Raw genomic sequence first — 14853 nt, 5'->3', positions numbered from 1 at the left:
TGTGTGCAGTTCTGGTCTCCAAATTTGAGGAAAGACATTCTGGCTATTGAGGGAGTGCAGCGTAGGTTCACAAGGTCAATTCCTGGAATGGCGGGATTACCTTACACTGAAAGACTGGAGCGACTGGGCTTGTATACTCTTGAGTTTAGAAGACTGAGAGGGGATCAAGGGTTATGGAGATAAGGCAGGAGCAGGATACTGATTGAGGATGATCAGCCATGATCATATTGAATGATGGTGCAGGCTCGAAGGGCAGAATGGCCTACTCCTGCACCTATTGTCTATATAAAAAAAAACAGCTACAGAGGCAATTCTAAGTTTTAATCAAATCATAGAGCAGTATGTATTGGCGGAGTTCTGAAATTGCATTCAAATCGCAGAGGGGTCTGAACTATGGTAATTTGTGTTAGTTTCAGTTAACCTTTTCCAGAATTTCACAGAAATCCCCAATACAGTTACAGAAGGATTCATCTTGGAAGGGGATTTTCATTCTTGAAATCAAAGAACTATTGTGAGGGGGTTAGGGTGGGGAATGAAATCCATACTAAGTGTAGCCTACAGCAACTGTCAAAGTCTGTGGCTAAAATAGACCAAAAGAAAATCAATAAAGAAAAAGAACATATGGCTGAGAGTTCTTCTGGTGTGCATCTGTCTAAAATGAAAGAACTCTGGCATTTATGTAGTGTCTTTTAAGACCACACAATATCACAACTACTTTACAATCGACAATGTACTTCCCCAGTATAATCACTAATGTATGAATGTATCCAAGTCTGACAGGACAACATTCTGTTTGCACAACATACCATTTCCACGCAGTCACAGCATTCACACCTTACCTTTGCATTTGCCTCCAGGTAGTTGTACAGTACATTGACCGAAATGGTGAGGTCGCCTGTGTTGAATGGGTAAGAACGATTCCAACCCTGAGGCCCAAATTTGCGTCTCTCCGCCACAACTGCATGGAAATAGCAAAGAGCGAAGAGAATGCTCTTGAACTCATTCTCACGAGCACACATCTCCAGTGTGTCCTGGGAGATAAAGAACACAAATACCTATTCACTGGATGGGGAATATTTGCTAGAAATTTAATGTTTTGCATTTTTTTCCCTACTTCGCAAATGATAGAATTGGCTTTAACAGATATGTTGTCATACTTTAAACTAATGCAGTCAAGTTCAAGTGGTACCTCTTCAGAAAGACACAAATTATTTTGCATATGTATTTTTCAAATTGCTTTACAGTAATACAAAATTAATTATTTTGTAATGCAATCTGGGAAAGAATTATCTTACACTTTTCTGAGTCAGTTACAGATAACAAGCCTTCCTTAATTCGGGATAATAACCCCAATATTAAATTTCACTCGACTCAAACACCTGTCAAATATAAACATGTTTTTAAACTTTGAGTTTTTTTTCATTCCAGGATTGAAGTGGAGGGACCTGTTGCCTGATTAACAAGTCACAAATATTAAGAAACCAAAATGCAATACTTCTGTTTTGATTTTAAAAAAAAAGATTATAGTTATGCTACCTTCTTCCTGGTGTTGGCATGTATTTAAAGGAGAGAAAAAAAAATATATATAAGCTTATCAGTGGAAGCTTGATTGAAATGCATAAAATGACATCTCATTTATAGCATTCAGTATGAACCCAGCAGCTCTCAAAAATAAGGAAACACAGATCTACCTTTTTGGCAACTTTTCCCAGCCAAAATAAACATGAAAACAACAGAGATCTCAACCTACAAAGCAGTTGGATTGAATGTATTTCCCAGTAAATAAAGTGTTAAACAAATACGTATGATCACCTGTATATCCTGACTTAACATAGGGATCCTCTTGCCATCAGGCAGAGAGTAAAAACCAGCGAGGTTACTTTCCTGCTCATGGTGTAGTAGCTCAGGAGGATAAATGTGTATATGTGCACAGGATCAGATTTGGTTCTAAGATTTTGTACAGTGTCAGTACTCAATATTGACATTCTCGGAACAGAGCGATAGGACACTGGAGGATACATGCTTCTGTGAAACCATGGCCCACCACAAGTCAGTATTATTAGGAGAGTAGTTGAGAGAACTGGAAGGTCAACCATTAAGTAAGGATGAGCTAAACTCAGAAGGAGCAGTAAAACATGGATAATGGAGATTTTGACCTCAAACATTGTGTCTTCAATGCTGGAGAAAGTTATCATTGTTCATTACGGCACAAAAAAACTGCAATTTTCTCAATGGAAATGGCAGCACGGTGGCTCAGTGGTGAGCACTGCTGCCTCAAGCACCAGGGACCTGGGTTCAATTCCAGCCTCGGGTGACTGTCTGTATGGAACTTGCACATTCTCCCTGCATGTCTGCATGTGTTTCCTCCGGGTGCTCCGGTTTCCTCCCACAATTCAAAGATGTGCAGGTCAGGTGAATTGGCTGTGCTAAATTGCCCACTGTGTTCAGGGATGTGTAAAATAGGTGCATTCATCAAGGGTAAATGTAGGGTATTAGGGTAGGGTCTGGGTGGGTTACTCTTCAGAGGGTCGGTGTGGACCTGTTGGGCCGAAGGGCCTGTTTCCACAACGTAGGGATTCTTCTTCCATTCTATAAAGCGATACAAGTCATAACATGTGAAATTGACAGATTCTCAAATATAGTAAAATACATTGTCACACTGCTAGTCACATTTGGCGTTGTCACATTCTTTAATTGAACTTATACAGTGGAATGTGATTGCACTAATTTAACATTTTAATACTGTGGAATATATTTGCAGCTGCTAATCATATTGATATGCTTAGGTGAGTTCTCTGAAGCATGTCTTGATGAGATGTAATACTATTGCGATTTCTGGGGCAAATAAAATAGATAATAGAGTTCAATAAAATGTTTTTATTCTGGAATCTCAAATTAAGCGGAAAGAAATCACTTTTGCGATCAAGCAAGAAAAAGATTCACAGTATATAAACTAGTAAATACCTGACTGAAGTTATCCAAGGCCTTGTGCAAGTTAGCATGCATCCCTGTTGGTGGTTCATTGGTGATCTTGATGGAGTTCTCCAGGATCCCCTGAGGGATGATGTGGCCCTCAGGTGAGGGAGCCGGCTCTGCACTGATGAAGACACGGAAATTCTCATGGCTGCCCTCGCTATGCTGCTCCATTTTCTTCTCCAGAATACTGAGCCACTTCGCCACCAGATGGATATTCTGAACAGGAACAAGTTGAGTCAGCTGATGGGAATTTTAAGCTAATATTTGCACAACTAATGAAAATAAGGCAGCTATGCTGATGTTGGCTCAGTTTTCCCTGGTATTCTGTTTACACTTGAATCATTTGGATACTGGAGAAAAGGACTGATTTCAAACTGCCCAGCTAATTACTCACTTGAACAATGCTGCAGTACAAATAGGATGTAGCTAAAAACAAACATTTTAAGGTCTATCTTGCTGAGCCTTTCTTATATGTTTTCCTCCTCATCTCTCTTGTCCCTTGCTGTGTTGCTCTTGAACCTTCACCTTGGCCTGTGCTGACTAACTAGTGGTCAAGACTGAACAAATTTTCAACATCTGATCTTAACTGCATACCAGAGCCACCAACATTGAGCGAACGCTTCAGAATAGACTTTAAGTCGCAGTTCATTTAGTTACAAGTTTGCCTTTACGAAAAATCAAATCTATCTCAGAGCTCCAAACTGCATTATTACTTGTGCTGGAGGTGATAGCCAAGTTTCATTAAAATATTATTTTCTCTAAACTATTTTTCCATTCTTTATTTCACTTCATGGTGCATCTGACCATCGGATCAGAGTGTAGTTTACTTGTGAGGGAACTAGAGATAGGAGAACATTATTGACAGGGCATCTACAGCAACACTGAAGTAACACCACACTTTCCCCATCCCACAAAGATATATACCACAGGACAACTCTCAAAGGTTCCTGGTTTCAATCTTTATATGTAGGAGAAGGTCACTGTTACGGTACACAGCACCAGATTAAAGCCATTTAGTGAAGCAGCCACTGAACTTTTCCTTGATAGTGAGTTTATTCACAAGATACAACGTTATTAATGTCCGCCTCCTAATTACTATCTCCCTCCACTCCCAGTGGTATGTTTTTATACCCACTTGAACAACTAGGTAGTCATATAAACAAAGACTCAGTCGTTTAAAGCAATAATGTAAAAAATAAATTAAAGAAAATATAACTCCATTAAAACATTTTGCTCTAGAAGATATCTACTACGTATAGCATGATGGTTCTCAATTTGATTCTCCTAAGCAGGTCCCATTAGCAAAATCTTGTTTACTGCAATACTAGCATCCCAGGAAAGACACAAAGTTTGAAGTATTGCAATTGGTTGAAGGGCCTGTCATATGTGCCAGCGGATGATTCTGATGTAGAATACAAGACGTTAACTCTAATACTTGGTACCATGTCTACTTACTTGACTAGACACTGGGAACGATCTGCATGAAACTACGCATGAATGTGTTGCCACGTTTCTGATATTTACTAATTAGGGTGCAAGGATATGGTTTTCAAACGAGATATAAGCTGGGTAATGAGATGATCATGTCTGACATACTGAACACATTACCCAACCCACCCAGAGACCATGATATTTCTCTTTATCTACACACCAACACTCTAGACTACAAAGTTGAAGATTTTCTAAAGGCTGATCTGTTATGTTTCAGCCAGAAACTGTATGAGTAGTTGCAATCTGCAGCTGCTGAAGATGAGCAACTATGTAAGTTGCAAAAGATTATTATCCAAGGATGGCCTGATAGTATGAAAGAAGTACCTGAGAAAATTTGTTCATTTTGGCCTTACACAAACAAACTTGGCATATCACAAAAAGTAATTTTCAAGGGAAAACAAATCCTAATACTAAAAGTATTACACTATGATGTCATGTCCATGTTACACCAAGGACACACGGGCATTGAATGCTCAAGACAATTGTCAACACATGCCTAGATAAAATTACATATATCTATTTGGGATTATCTTTAGCCTTTGGAAAAAGGGGGATGTTATTTCTTACTGTCAGTATGTTAGTACACCTTTATGAGACACAGTGTGTTAACATATCTCGAAAAGACATGCTTTTGATATCATCATAGCATCATAGCAAGTGATCAGAAACTGCATCAGCAGAAACAATTAGATCACTTGAAATCCAATTACTAATCTGGACATGTTTGCCACTAAGTTCAAAAGCAGGTAAACCAACTTCAGGGAAAAAAAAACCCAACTGAACTGCAGATGCTGGAAATCAGAAACAAAAACAGAAATTGCTGGAATAGCTGAACAGATCTGGCAGCATCCACAAAGAGAAATCAGAGTTAACCTTTCTGGTTAAGTGACCCTTCATCAGAACTCAGTTTTTGTAAACCATTCTCAGATTCACCACCCAAAAAGCTGAGCACTTTGTCATAGAGGTGAGGGAAATTGGAACATCTCCCACACATTCTCTTTTTGTGCTGATGTGGAAACTCAAACAAAAAACACCTTCTTTGAGAGTTTTGGGGAAAATCAAAAGAGGACTCAGGAGCATTCTGAAAGCTAAGTATAAAATGCTTTGACACCTTCAAATGTTATTACCAGCTGCTGAATCATAATGCCTTTAGAATACAATGATTCATCAAATGGATTTTATCCTATAATGGTAAATTAATGTTTACATTAACTACCATTTTGCAAGCTTGATAAGCATCTAAACAAGGTTGGGAGCTGTTGGAGAATAGAGATTGGTCAATTAATTGGTCTATATTTGCATCCACTTGCTTCATGCAAAGCATCACAGCTCAAAATGCATTGCATATCTGACCCCAGTGTGTACTGAGCCACATTGGTCAGGTGTGCATTTTGAAAAATACGGAAGTGCTAGGTTTGGTTTTCCTGGAGTCTGGAGCATACTCTGAACCTACTTCTTTGCTGATTTGGACATGGACATTTGCTGTAACTGGGAGCTGTGATTGGAGTACTGAGTTCAAATGCCATGTGACAATGAATTTGAGCATCAAAAGAGTCAGTTACTGAAAGGGTCAGAGCAATGGATTTACAGTTTAAAAGTCAGCAAGTACAAGTCAACTGGTAGCTACAATAGAGCCTGAATAGATTGATCTAATTGATGTGGACCCCAGTGGATTGATGTTTAAAAGATTCAGTGTGACAGGAATAGATGATGCACGACATTGTGAGCTGCAAAGTCCTCAAGAAAACTTGGTAAAATTATTGTCTCCATGATCCTTGATTTTGAGCAGTTTCGAAAAGAAAATTAAGAGGAAGAAATCAAATGATCACCAATTTTCTTTTTAGAAAAACGTTAGAAGATGAACCAGAGGAGATTCAAGTGAAGCTTCTTTCCTTAGCAAAACAATGGGAAACAATTGTTTTTGAGACAGCGGTCTAAATTATCCAATCAGTGCCAGAAAGAGCGGTCCTGACAAAAACATTACTCACTTCCTAGAATTTGTCTGGCTAATTTTCCAATGATGTATTCTGCTAAACTCAGTCAGCAAAGGACATCAGTGAATGGGATCCATTCAGCAGTCTTGTCTCCTTTCTTAAGGCATTAGCTGTTGTGATCGGGCAAGTATTTTTCATGCACTGTTTAGCTGTCCCAGGGCTCTTCAATATGTCAGCAAGAGTAAATGGATAGATGCTTAAGTAGATGGGTTAGGTGAGGTAAACTAGTCAAGAGATAGGGTGGCAGGTGGATAAAGTGAGTGAGGGTAGCAGATGGATAAAGTGAGTGAGGGTAGTCAGGTCAGGTGAGAGGGGTTGTCAGCTCGAGGTTAGTCAGGTTGGGTCAAGTTAGGTCATGGCAAGGAGTTGGAGGGTCAGGGTAGCATAGTCATCTGGAGCTTGATGGTGAAGGAGTAAACAGGAGGTTCAGAAAGGTGAGGGTTGGGAGAGTCTTAGTCTGTAAATAGCTATTTAGGAGTTCGACCAGAACTTTTCAGTCTTATGTTTTCTGGTCAACTAATCAAGTAATTACATTGGAATTGTCCAAGGTCTCAGACTCCAACCCAAAATTGGCAGCATTTTTTGGAGGCTGATGGGGAGTAGGGCAGGTTCAAACTACCCAGGCCATTCCCATTGAATCAGTGCCCTGGGACATCTGAGGGGTTCCAACATGCATCTCTGGTCATGTACCTGGTCTCCGACTATCCAGAGACCAGAAGATCTGGGGCAGTATCCCGACCAGTGGCGATGTGCTCATTTGTCACAGATGATTAAACAGTATTAGGAAAGATCAAACAACCTTGCCATGTAAAGCCCAAAAGAATTAAATGTACATTATATTATGATATTCTCAAACATTTTAATTGATACACAGGTAATGATAATTCACAAGCATGTCATTTTATTTAGCCCTGGGTTAAATTTCAGATTTCTGATCCTTCCGTCACCTTCATAACAAAACCTCATCTTGTGGCTAGCTCAGACCATCAGCTGTTTAAGCTCTCTCCAATACCGCTACACCTCCAGACTTGGTAAGTTGAGTGCTCTCCAAGTTAGCTTTCCATCATCCAATCATAAACTTCAGCTCATCTAAAACCCTTACCCCCATATCTTATTCTGCAGTAAATGTCACTTGTCAGTATTCTTGCCATTGATTCAGATTAATTCCCAGTGGCCCATTGTCTCAAATGTAAAACTTTGTTTAAATCCAATATCTCACACACCTCACTCTTTCTACAATCTACACCTGAATTCACCAGAGCCAATTCTAGCCTATGATGCAGTCCCTGTTGTACTTACTATTGACAAAATTCTGTCTTTGGCAGTCGAGGTCCCAGACTGAAATTCATTCCCTTAACCCCTTCATAAGACCATAAGTCATAGGAGCAGAAATTAGGCTATTCAGCCCATCAAGTCTGCTCCGTCATTCAATCATAACTGATAACTTTCTCAATCTCATTCTCTCACTTTTTCCCCATAACCCTTAGTCCCCTTGACAATTAAGAATCTATATCTGTCTTAAATATATTCAATGACCTGGCCTCCTCAGCCTTCTGTGGCAGTGAATTCTATAGATTCCCCACTCTGGCTGAAGAAATTTCTCCTTATCTCTGTTCTAAAGGGTCTTCCCTTTACTCTAAGTCTGTGCCCTCGGGTCCTAATCTCTTCTGCCAATGCTCGACATTCACTCTGTCCAGGCCATTCAGTATTCTGTAAATATTAATTAGATCCTCCCTCATCCTTCTAAACTCCATTGAGGATAGACCCAGAGTCTTCCAACATTCCTCATATGTTCAGTCTTTCATTCCTGGGACCATTCTCATAAACCTCCTCTGGACCCGCTCCAGGGTCTCTATACCTCATTTCCTCTCTTTGATGCTGTCCTTAACACCCTTATCTTTGCAGTAGAGTCTGATACTTTTAAAATCCTTGCTTGTGGACTAACACACAGTTTTTCTGGTGCAATGCTGATTTTTCCAGGCATTTCATTCTACTAAAGATGTTGTATAAATGCAAATTGTGGTTGTTTGTATTATGGAAGATTTGATGCTTTAGTCTGGTCATGCTTCGTTGCACTGAAGAGAAGTCTCAGATGATGTAATCAACAGTCAATGATAGTCCGCTGTCACACTGGATTACAAAATGCCCAGTATCGCCATTTGTTATCATGGTTGATGACGAGTTGAGAGCTGATTTCAAGGAGCAATCACTAAGCTGCTTACCTATTCATAGAATTGTATCATTATTTCTCTAACAACAACCTTTAGATTAATATGAGCCGAGAAAAGGTACTTTACTGAACCAAATCAAATGGCTGTATGACCAGAAAATTACAGAATATTTTCTGACTAAACACCCATTTTGAACAATACTGGAAGCATAACAGCCAAATGCAAGCCAAAGGAAACATCTATTACATCTGCAAACAGCAATTTAACCAAAATACCTCCCTTTGAAGTGAGGCATCGTTACCTCAGTGCCCTTTCCTGTCTCATTAAGTAACAAGCTATTATCGGAGGAAATTGTAACAAGAGCAGGAGAATGGCTGAAAACTCCTTATTTTGTGGACAGAATACAATCTCAACAGACTAAAGCATCAAATCTTCCAGCAGTGTTGAATGAGTTGATGAATTGGACTGGATTTGCTGGAGAAATTTGATTAACATCAATTATCCAAATGGAAGCTTGTTGTTGTTTAATTTATGATGGGAACTGAAGCTAACAAAGCTACAATGTATGAAAGTTAAAGCCATTCATGGATTAAATTACATTGATTGTAAAATAATTGAAGTGATATTTCAGAAAATGAATGTGCAGTGAAGACCTTCAGGTTTTGATACTTTCCACAATATGTCACACACGTCAATTTCACTTGCACATTTGTTCTTTACAAACAGGTTATTGGCACGGCATTTGGAAATAGATTACTAAAACACTCTAAGAGTAGCTATTAGTAAGAAATGACATCTTTTGCTTCTTGAGACTGAAGATTTAAGATTTGATTTTATGACAACCTGCAGTAAGTCATTTTAGAGAGGTTATGCCATATAAAATAAAATATAAGAAATAAGAGCAGTAGGCCATTTGAACATCCTGCCCCACAAGCCTGTTATGAGTTAGCAAGTTGATGACCGAGATGATGTAGCCTTAGCTCCAATTACTTGACCGTGCCCCCCAGCCTTTAACTTTGTCTAACCCAGCATGAATATATTCAGCCTGTACAGCTTCCCGGGAAGAGGAGAACATTCTGAATACTGCTGGCCCAGCTGGAGAAGAGATTATTCTTCATCTTAGTATTAAACGGGAGACCCCTTATTTTGAAACTGTTCCATCTAGTTCTGGATTCGTCCACAAGGGGAAACATCTTCTCCGCATCCACCCTGAGCAGCCCCTTGAGAATCTTGGATATTCCTGCTCTTGTACTACAATGAGCACAGACACAAGCTTTTTTTAAAAATTCATTCACAGGATGAGGGCGTCGCTGGCTAAGCCAGCATTTATTGCCCATCCCTAATTGCCCAGAGGGCAGTTAAGAATCAAACATATTGCTGTGGATCTGGAGTCACATGTAGGCCAGATGAGGTAAGGATGGCAGACTCCTTCCTTAAAGGACATTAGTGAACCAGATGGGTTTTCCAAAAATTGACAATCGATTCACAGTCATCATTAGACTCTTGCTTCCAGATTTTACCGAGATCAAATTGCACTATTGGCTGTAGCAGGATTTGAATCTGGGTGCCCAGAACCTTAGCTAGATCTCTGGATTACCAACCTTGTGATAATACTACAAGGCCATTGCCTCCCCATTCCATCATAAGATAACATCTTCATCCCATGAATCACCCATTGTAAACGTCCCTCACCTGCTTACAATACAAGTAATTGCCTCTTTAAGTAACATGAGCAAAAGTGCACACAGTACTCTCACCTGTCCAGGGTTGTTGTATGTTCAGTTAATTTCCAATTAGGAGTGCTGCACATTTCACTGTGTAGCTGAAAGGTGACAGTCACCTTAATTCAAGAGGACCATAGGCTGATTTCTCATTAGAGAGAGATGAGTATGAGGGTCACCACACCTCAGGCAAGGGATGTGGGTGGAATTGCAAGGCCTTCATGGTAACCTCAGCTCATTCCAGGAATTGAACATGCACTGTTGGCATCATGAACCAGCCATCCAGCCAACTGAACTAATCAACATTCTGAAAAAAATCATTAAGAGATGCAACCACAAAATAGGTGAATACATTGAAATCGAATGCTTGAGCAAGGAAGAAATCAGACACTTGATTCTGTAAGAGATCGAGTAAGAAACTCAGCGGCAGATTTGAGCACAGGAGGCTCCCAGGAGGAAACCCATGCAGTGGAATAAAGTTTGATTAGGATGAGATAAGAAAATGAGACTAAACATGATTCTTCCCCTCAACACCACCTCCCAGTGAAACCGAGGAGAGATGTTGCAAAGGCCCGTGACAATCTCAATAGAAGAACCGTATTTATCAAGACAGATCATAGACAGAGGGGGCCACAGTGACCATGCTAATATCACACTAAGATCTTGAAGTTGCTGCTCTTAAAACTTTGTCGTTCTCCACAGATAAACCAGAAGCAGATATAGGCGATTCAGCCCATCAAGTCTGCTCCACCATTCAGTCAGATCATGGCTGATCTGATAAATGCTCAACTCCACTTTCAATTCTACTCCCCATATCCCTCAATTTCCTTGATTAAAAATCTGTCTATCTCACTGTGAATATACTTAAAGACCCAGCCTCAACAGCCCTTCTGGAAAAGAATTCCATAGTTTCACTGCCCTCAGAGAAGACATTCCTCCTCATTTCTGCTTTAAACATGTGACCCTTAATTCTGAGATTGCATCCTCTTGGCCCCAAAAATGCGAACAGTATTCCAGCTGTGATCTGAATAGTGCTTTGCATAGTTTTAGCAAAACCTCCCTACTTTTACATGACACTTCTTTAGATTAAAAAAAAAGGCCAGCATTCCATTTGCCTTCCCGATTATCTGCTGAACACAGATGCAAACTTTTTGTGATATATGTTCCAGAACTCCCAAATCCCTCTGTTCTGGAGCTCTCTGTAAACTTTCTACATTTAAATAATATTTAGCTCCTCTATTCTTCCTGCCGAATTGCATTATCTTCCATTTCCCACATTATATTCCATTTCCACTCTCTTAACCTGCCTATATCTCTCTGCAGACTTTTTTTTATCATTCTTACCACTTGCATTCCCATGTGTTTTTGTGTCACTTACAAACTTGGCTACAGTACCTTCACTTCTCTCAACCACGTCAATCATATATGTTGGAAATAACTGTGGACCCAGCACTGATCTCTGTGCTAGGCCACTTGTTACAGGTTGCCATCCTGAAAATGTTCCCCTTATTCCAACTTTCTGTCTTCTATTAGTTAGCCAATACCCTATCCACACCAATATACTACCTCCACCAGTATGAACTCTGATCTCATAAAAAGTGCATGGTACATTATCAAATGCCTTCTGAAAGTTTAAATATATTATATGTATGACTTTCCCTCTATCTATCCTACTTGTTACCTCCTCAAAGAATTTGAGTAAATTTGTCAGGCATGATCTCCCCTTCATGAAGCCTTGCTGACTTTGCTTGATCATATAATGTATTTTGAAATACCCTGCTATTCCATCCTTTATGATAGACTCCAACATTTTCCCAGTAACGGACACTAAGTTAACTGACCCGTGGAAACCGGTTGTATGAGTCCTTCCCTTTTCAAATATCTGTGGTCTGATGACACACAGAATTACGTACATCACAATCAAGAAGAAATAATTTGGACATTGCACTTGTACTTCTTTTGCTGGCTTGTAGAGAGAATGACAAATTCTAAGCAATCAAAGCCCATACATGCAATTTGCTTCTATTCGCATAAAACAATTACATTCCTCATACAGCATTTTATGTAACCTTCATTCATAGAAAGGAACAAAATGCAGTGTTAACATCTATCCTATAATAATGAGTTTCAGTAGCTACATATGTTTCATGTGCTCCCATTGCATGCAAGCCTTACAATGTCTTTCATAATGCTTAATAATATATACAGAGAATTTGATTTCAGTTGCATAAAACAAATTAATTGTAATTGGTTTAATCTATTGCAGTAAAAATTAACTTAGCTTGTTTTGGGGGAAAAAAAACATAAGTTTATCATGAGAAACTGGTTATTGACTTTACACGTTGCTATACCTACAGCTGAAACATGAGATCCGAGCTGTAAGGCAGAGCACACATGTTGAAGTGACAGCAAGCTGAGGTATATGCACATGGTTCTCCCAATTGGAATCAAAGAAAAAATCAGGTTTAAATCTAAGCTGCCTGTCATGATAGTGGCAAGATCAGGAGCAAATTTCTCGTTTTCTCTTACTCTACATTTATGTCAGTAGGAGTACTAGCTGTTGGTTTGTAAAACCTGCAATTCATCCAATTCCATGTGTTTTCTGCAAAGTGAGATAGGGTAAAATCATTCTTGTGACATCGCCAAATATCTGTAAATATTTTGCATCCTGACATTGTACTAACATAAAGGTACAAATGATACAGATCATGAGTGTTACTGCAAAAGAAAAAGCAGACATGTTCTCGAAGCTTGAAGTCTTTCATTCACCAGGGCGGAATGGCAAGAACAATACCATATTCATATGTTCAGTCATTTTCATTAGTCTCTTCTCTAATACACAGCTTAGGGAAGTCATAGAGATCACGATAACCTTCACGCACCATGATTGCCTGAATGGTGTTCATTCTAAATACAAGGCTAGCAGCTTGCACAGTTGAGTTCATTTTTAACAGAACCACTCGTCCAAATAGATAGTCTTGCTATGGATATTTTTAAAGTCCAGCTCTTACTAATATCTTCTTATTTAGCAAGAGAAAGGAAACTTTCATGGAATGACTCTTAGCATATGTTCCATCATTAGTTGTGATTCTGTGATTGGACATTACTTACTGAACAATCCAATGTGTGCTAAGACTTACATAAATAGCCAATTCAAGATAATCAGCCAGAGTTGCAATCAAACTCACTTGTGTGTGCTAGGTGCTACGTATGTAATAACTCACAGGCCCTATCCCACATAACCAAGATCAACATGCCCAGGCATTACATCATTTACAAGTATATAAAAGCATGGGGGATAAAACCTCAGACAATCAGAGTCGACTCTTGCCAGTAGATCAGCACCATTTTCTCCTGCATTATAAATTTCTGTTTCCTTGAAACTCCTGTAGTCTATCCACATTAAGTGCAAGACTAAATGTTTTAACAGGTTGTCTCTTCCTTCAGCAACACTCAAATCTGTGCTAGCACGCATCCATTTGTATAGATCTGTTTCTGTTGAGTACAACATGACATATATCAAATATCATGTTGTAAATTTGCTCACTGAGCTGGTACTTGAGAATGTGGTGCTGGAAGAGCATAGCAAATCAAGCAGCATCTAAGGAGCAGGAGAGTCGACGTTTTAGGTTTAAGCTCTTCATCATTATGTCCAAAACAGCGATTCTCCTGCTCCTCAGATGCTGCCTGACCTGCTGTGCTTTTCCAGCACCACACTCTCAAGTACCAGCTCAGTGAGCAAACCTACAACATGATATTTGATAGCCTCTGATCTCCAGCATCTGCAGTCTTCACTTTCTCCTTGCTGAGCTGGGAGGTTGGCTCTCAGATGTTTTGTGTCCACTCCAGGTAACATCATCAGGGATCTTCCACTGAAGCACTGGTGTTCTGCCCTGGTTTCTATTTATGTATCTTGGTCTCTTCAGGTAGGTGATATCATTTCTGGTTCCTTCTCTCAAAGGGTTGGTAAGTAGGGACCAAATCGATGTGTTTATTGATGGAGTTCTGGTTTGAATGCCAGGCCTTTAGGAATTCCCGTGCGTGTCTTTGTTTAGCCTTTCCTCGGATGGATGTATTGTCCCAGTTGAAGTGATGTCCTTCTTCATCTATGTGTAAGGATACTAGTGATAGCTGGTCATGTCTTTTAGTGGTTAGTTGGTGTTAGAGTCATAGAGATGTACAGCATGGAAACAGACCCTTCAGTCCAACCTGCCCATGTCGACCAGATATCCCAATCTAATCTAGTCCCACCTGCCAGCACCCGGCTCATATCCCTCCAAACCCTTCCTATTCATACACCCATCCAAATGCCTCTTAAATGTTGCAATTGTACCAGCCTCCACCACATCCTCTGACAGCTCATTCCATACATGTACCAACCTCTGCGTGAAAAAGTTGCTCCTTAGATCTCTTTGAATTTTTTCTCCTCTCACCCTAAACCTATGCCCTCTAGTTCTGCACTCCCCCACTTCGGGGAAAAGACCTTGTCTATTTACCCTA

The 14853-nt window shown here is 39.7% G+C and overlaps 1 protein-coding gene across 3 annotated transcripts in view; it reads right to left on the bottom strand.

Moving 5' to 3' along the window:
- LOC122562034 (dynein axonemal heavy chain 9-like) overlaps positions 1-14853 on the bottom strand; it is a 508505-nt gene that overhangs the window by 68452 nt on the left and 425200 nt on the right. For all 3 annotated transcript variants that reach the window (XM_043714478.1, XM_043714476.1, XM_043714477.1), the window contains 2 exons: positions 2965-3192; positions 840-1031 (listed from right to left, as the gene is read on the bottom strand). In XM_043714478.1, the coding sequence (XP_043570413.1) occupies positions 840-1031; positions 2965-3192 (420 nt within the window). The remainder of the gene's footprint in view (positions 1-839; positions 1032-2964; positions 3193-14853) is intronic.

Source organism: Chiloscyllium plagiosum, chromosome 24 (genome assembly GCF_004010195.1).
Source record: "Chiloscyllium plagiosum isolate BGI_BamShark_2017 chromosome 24, ASM401019v2, whole genome shotgun sequence".
NCBI lineage: Eukaryota > Metazoa > Chordata > Chondrichthyes > Orectolobiformes > Hemiscylliidae > Chiloscyllium > Chiloscyllium plagiosum.
Note: the sequence above shows the minus strand (reverse complement) of the source record. Positions and strands in the feature narration are given on the sequence as shown.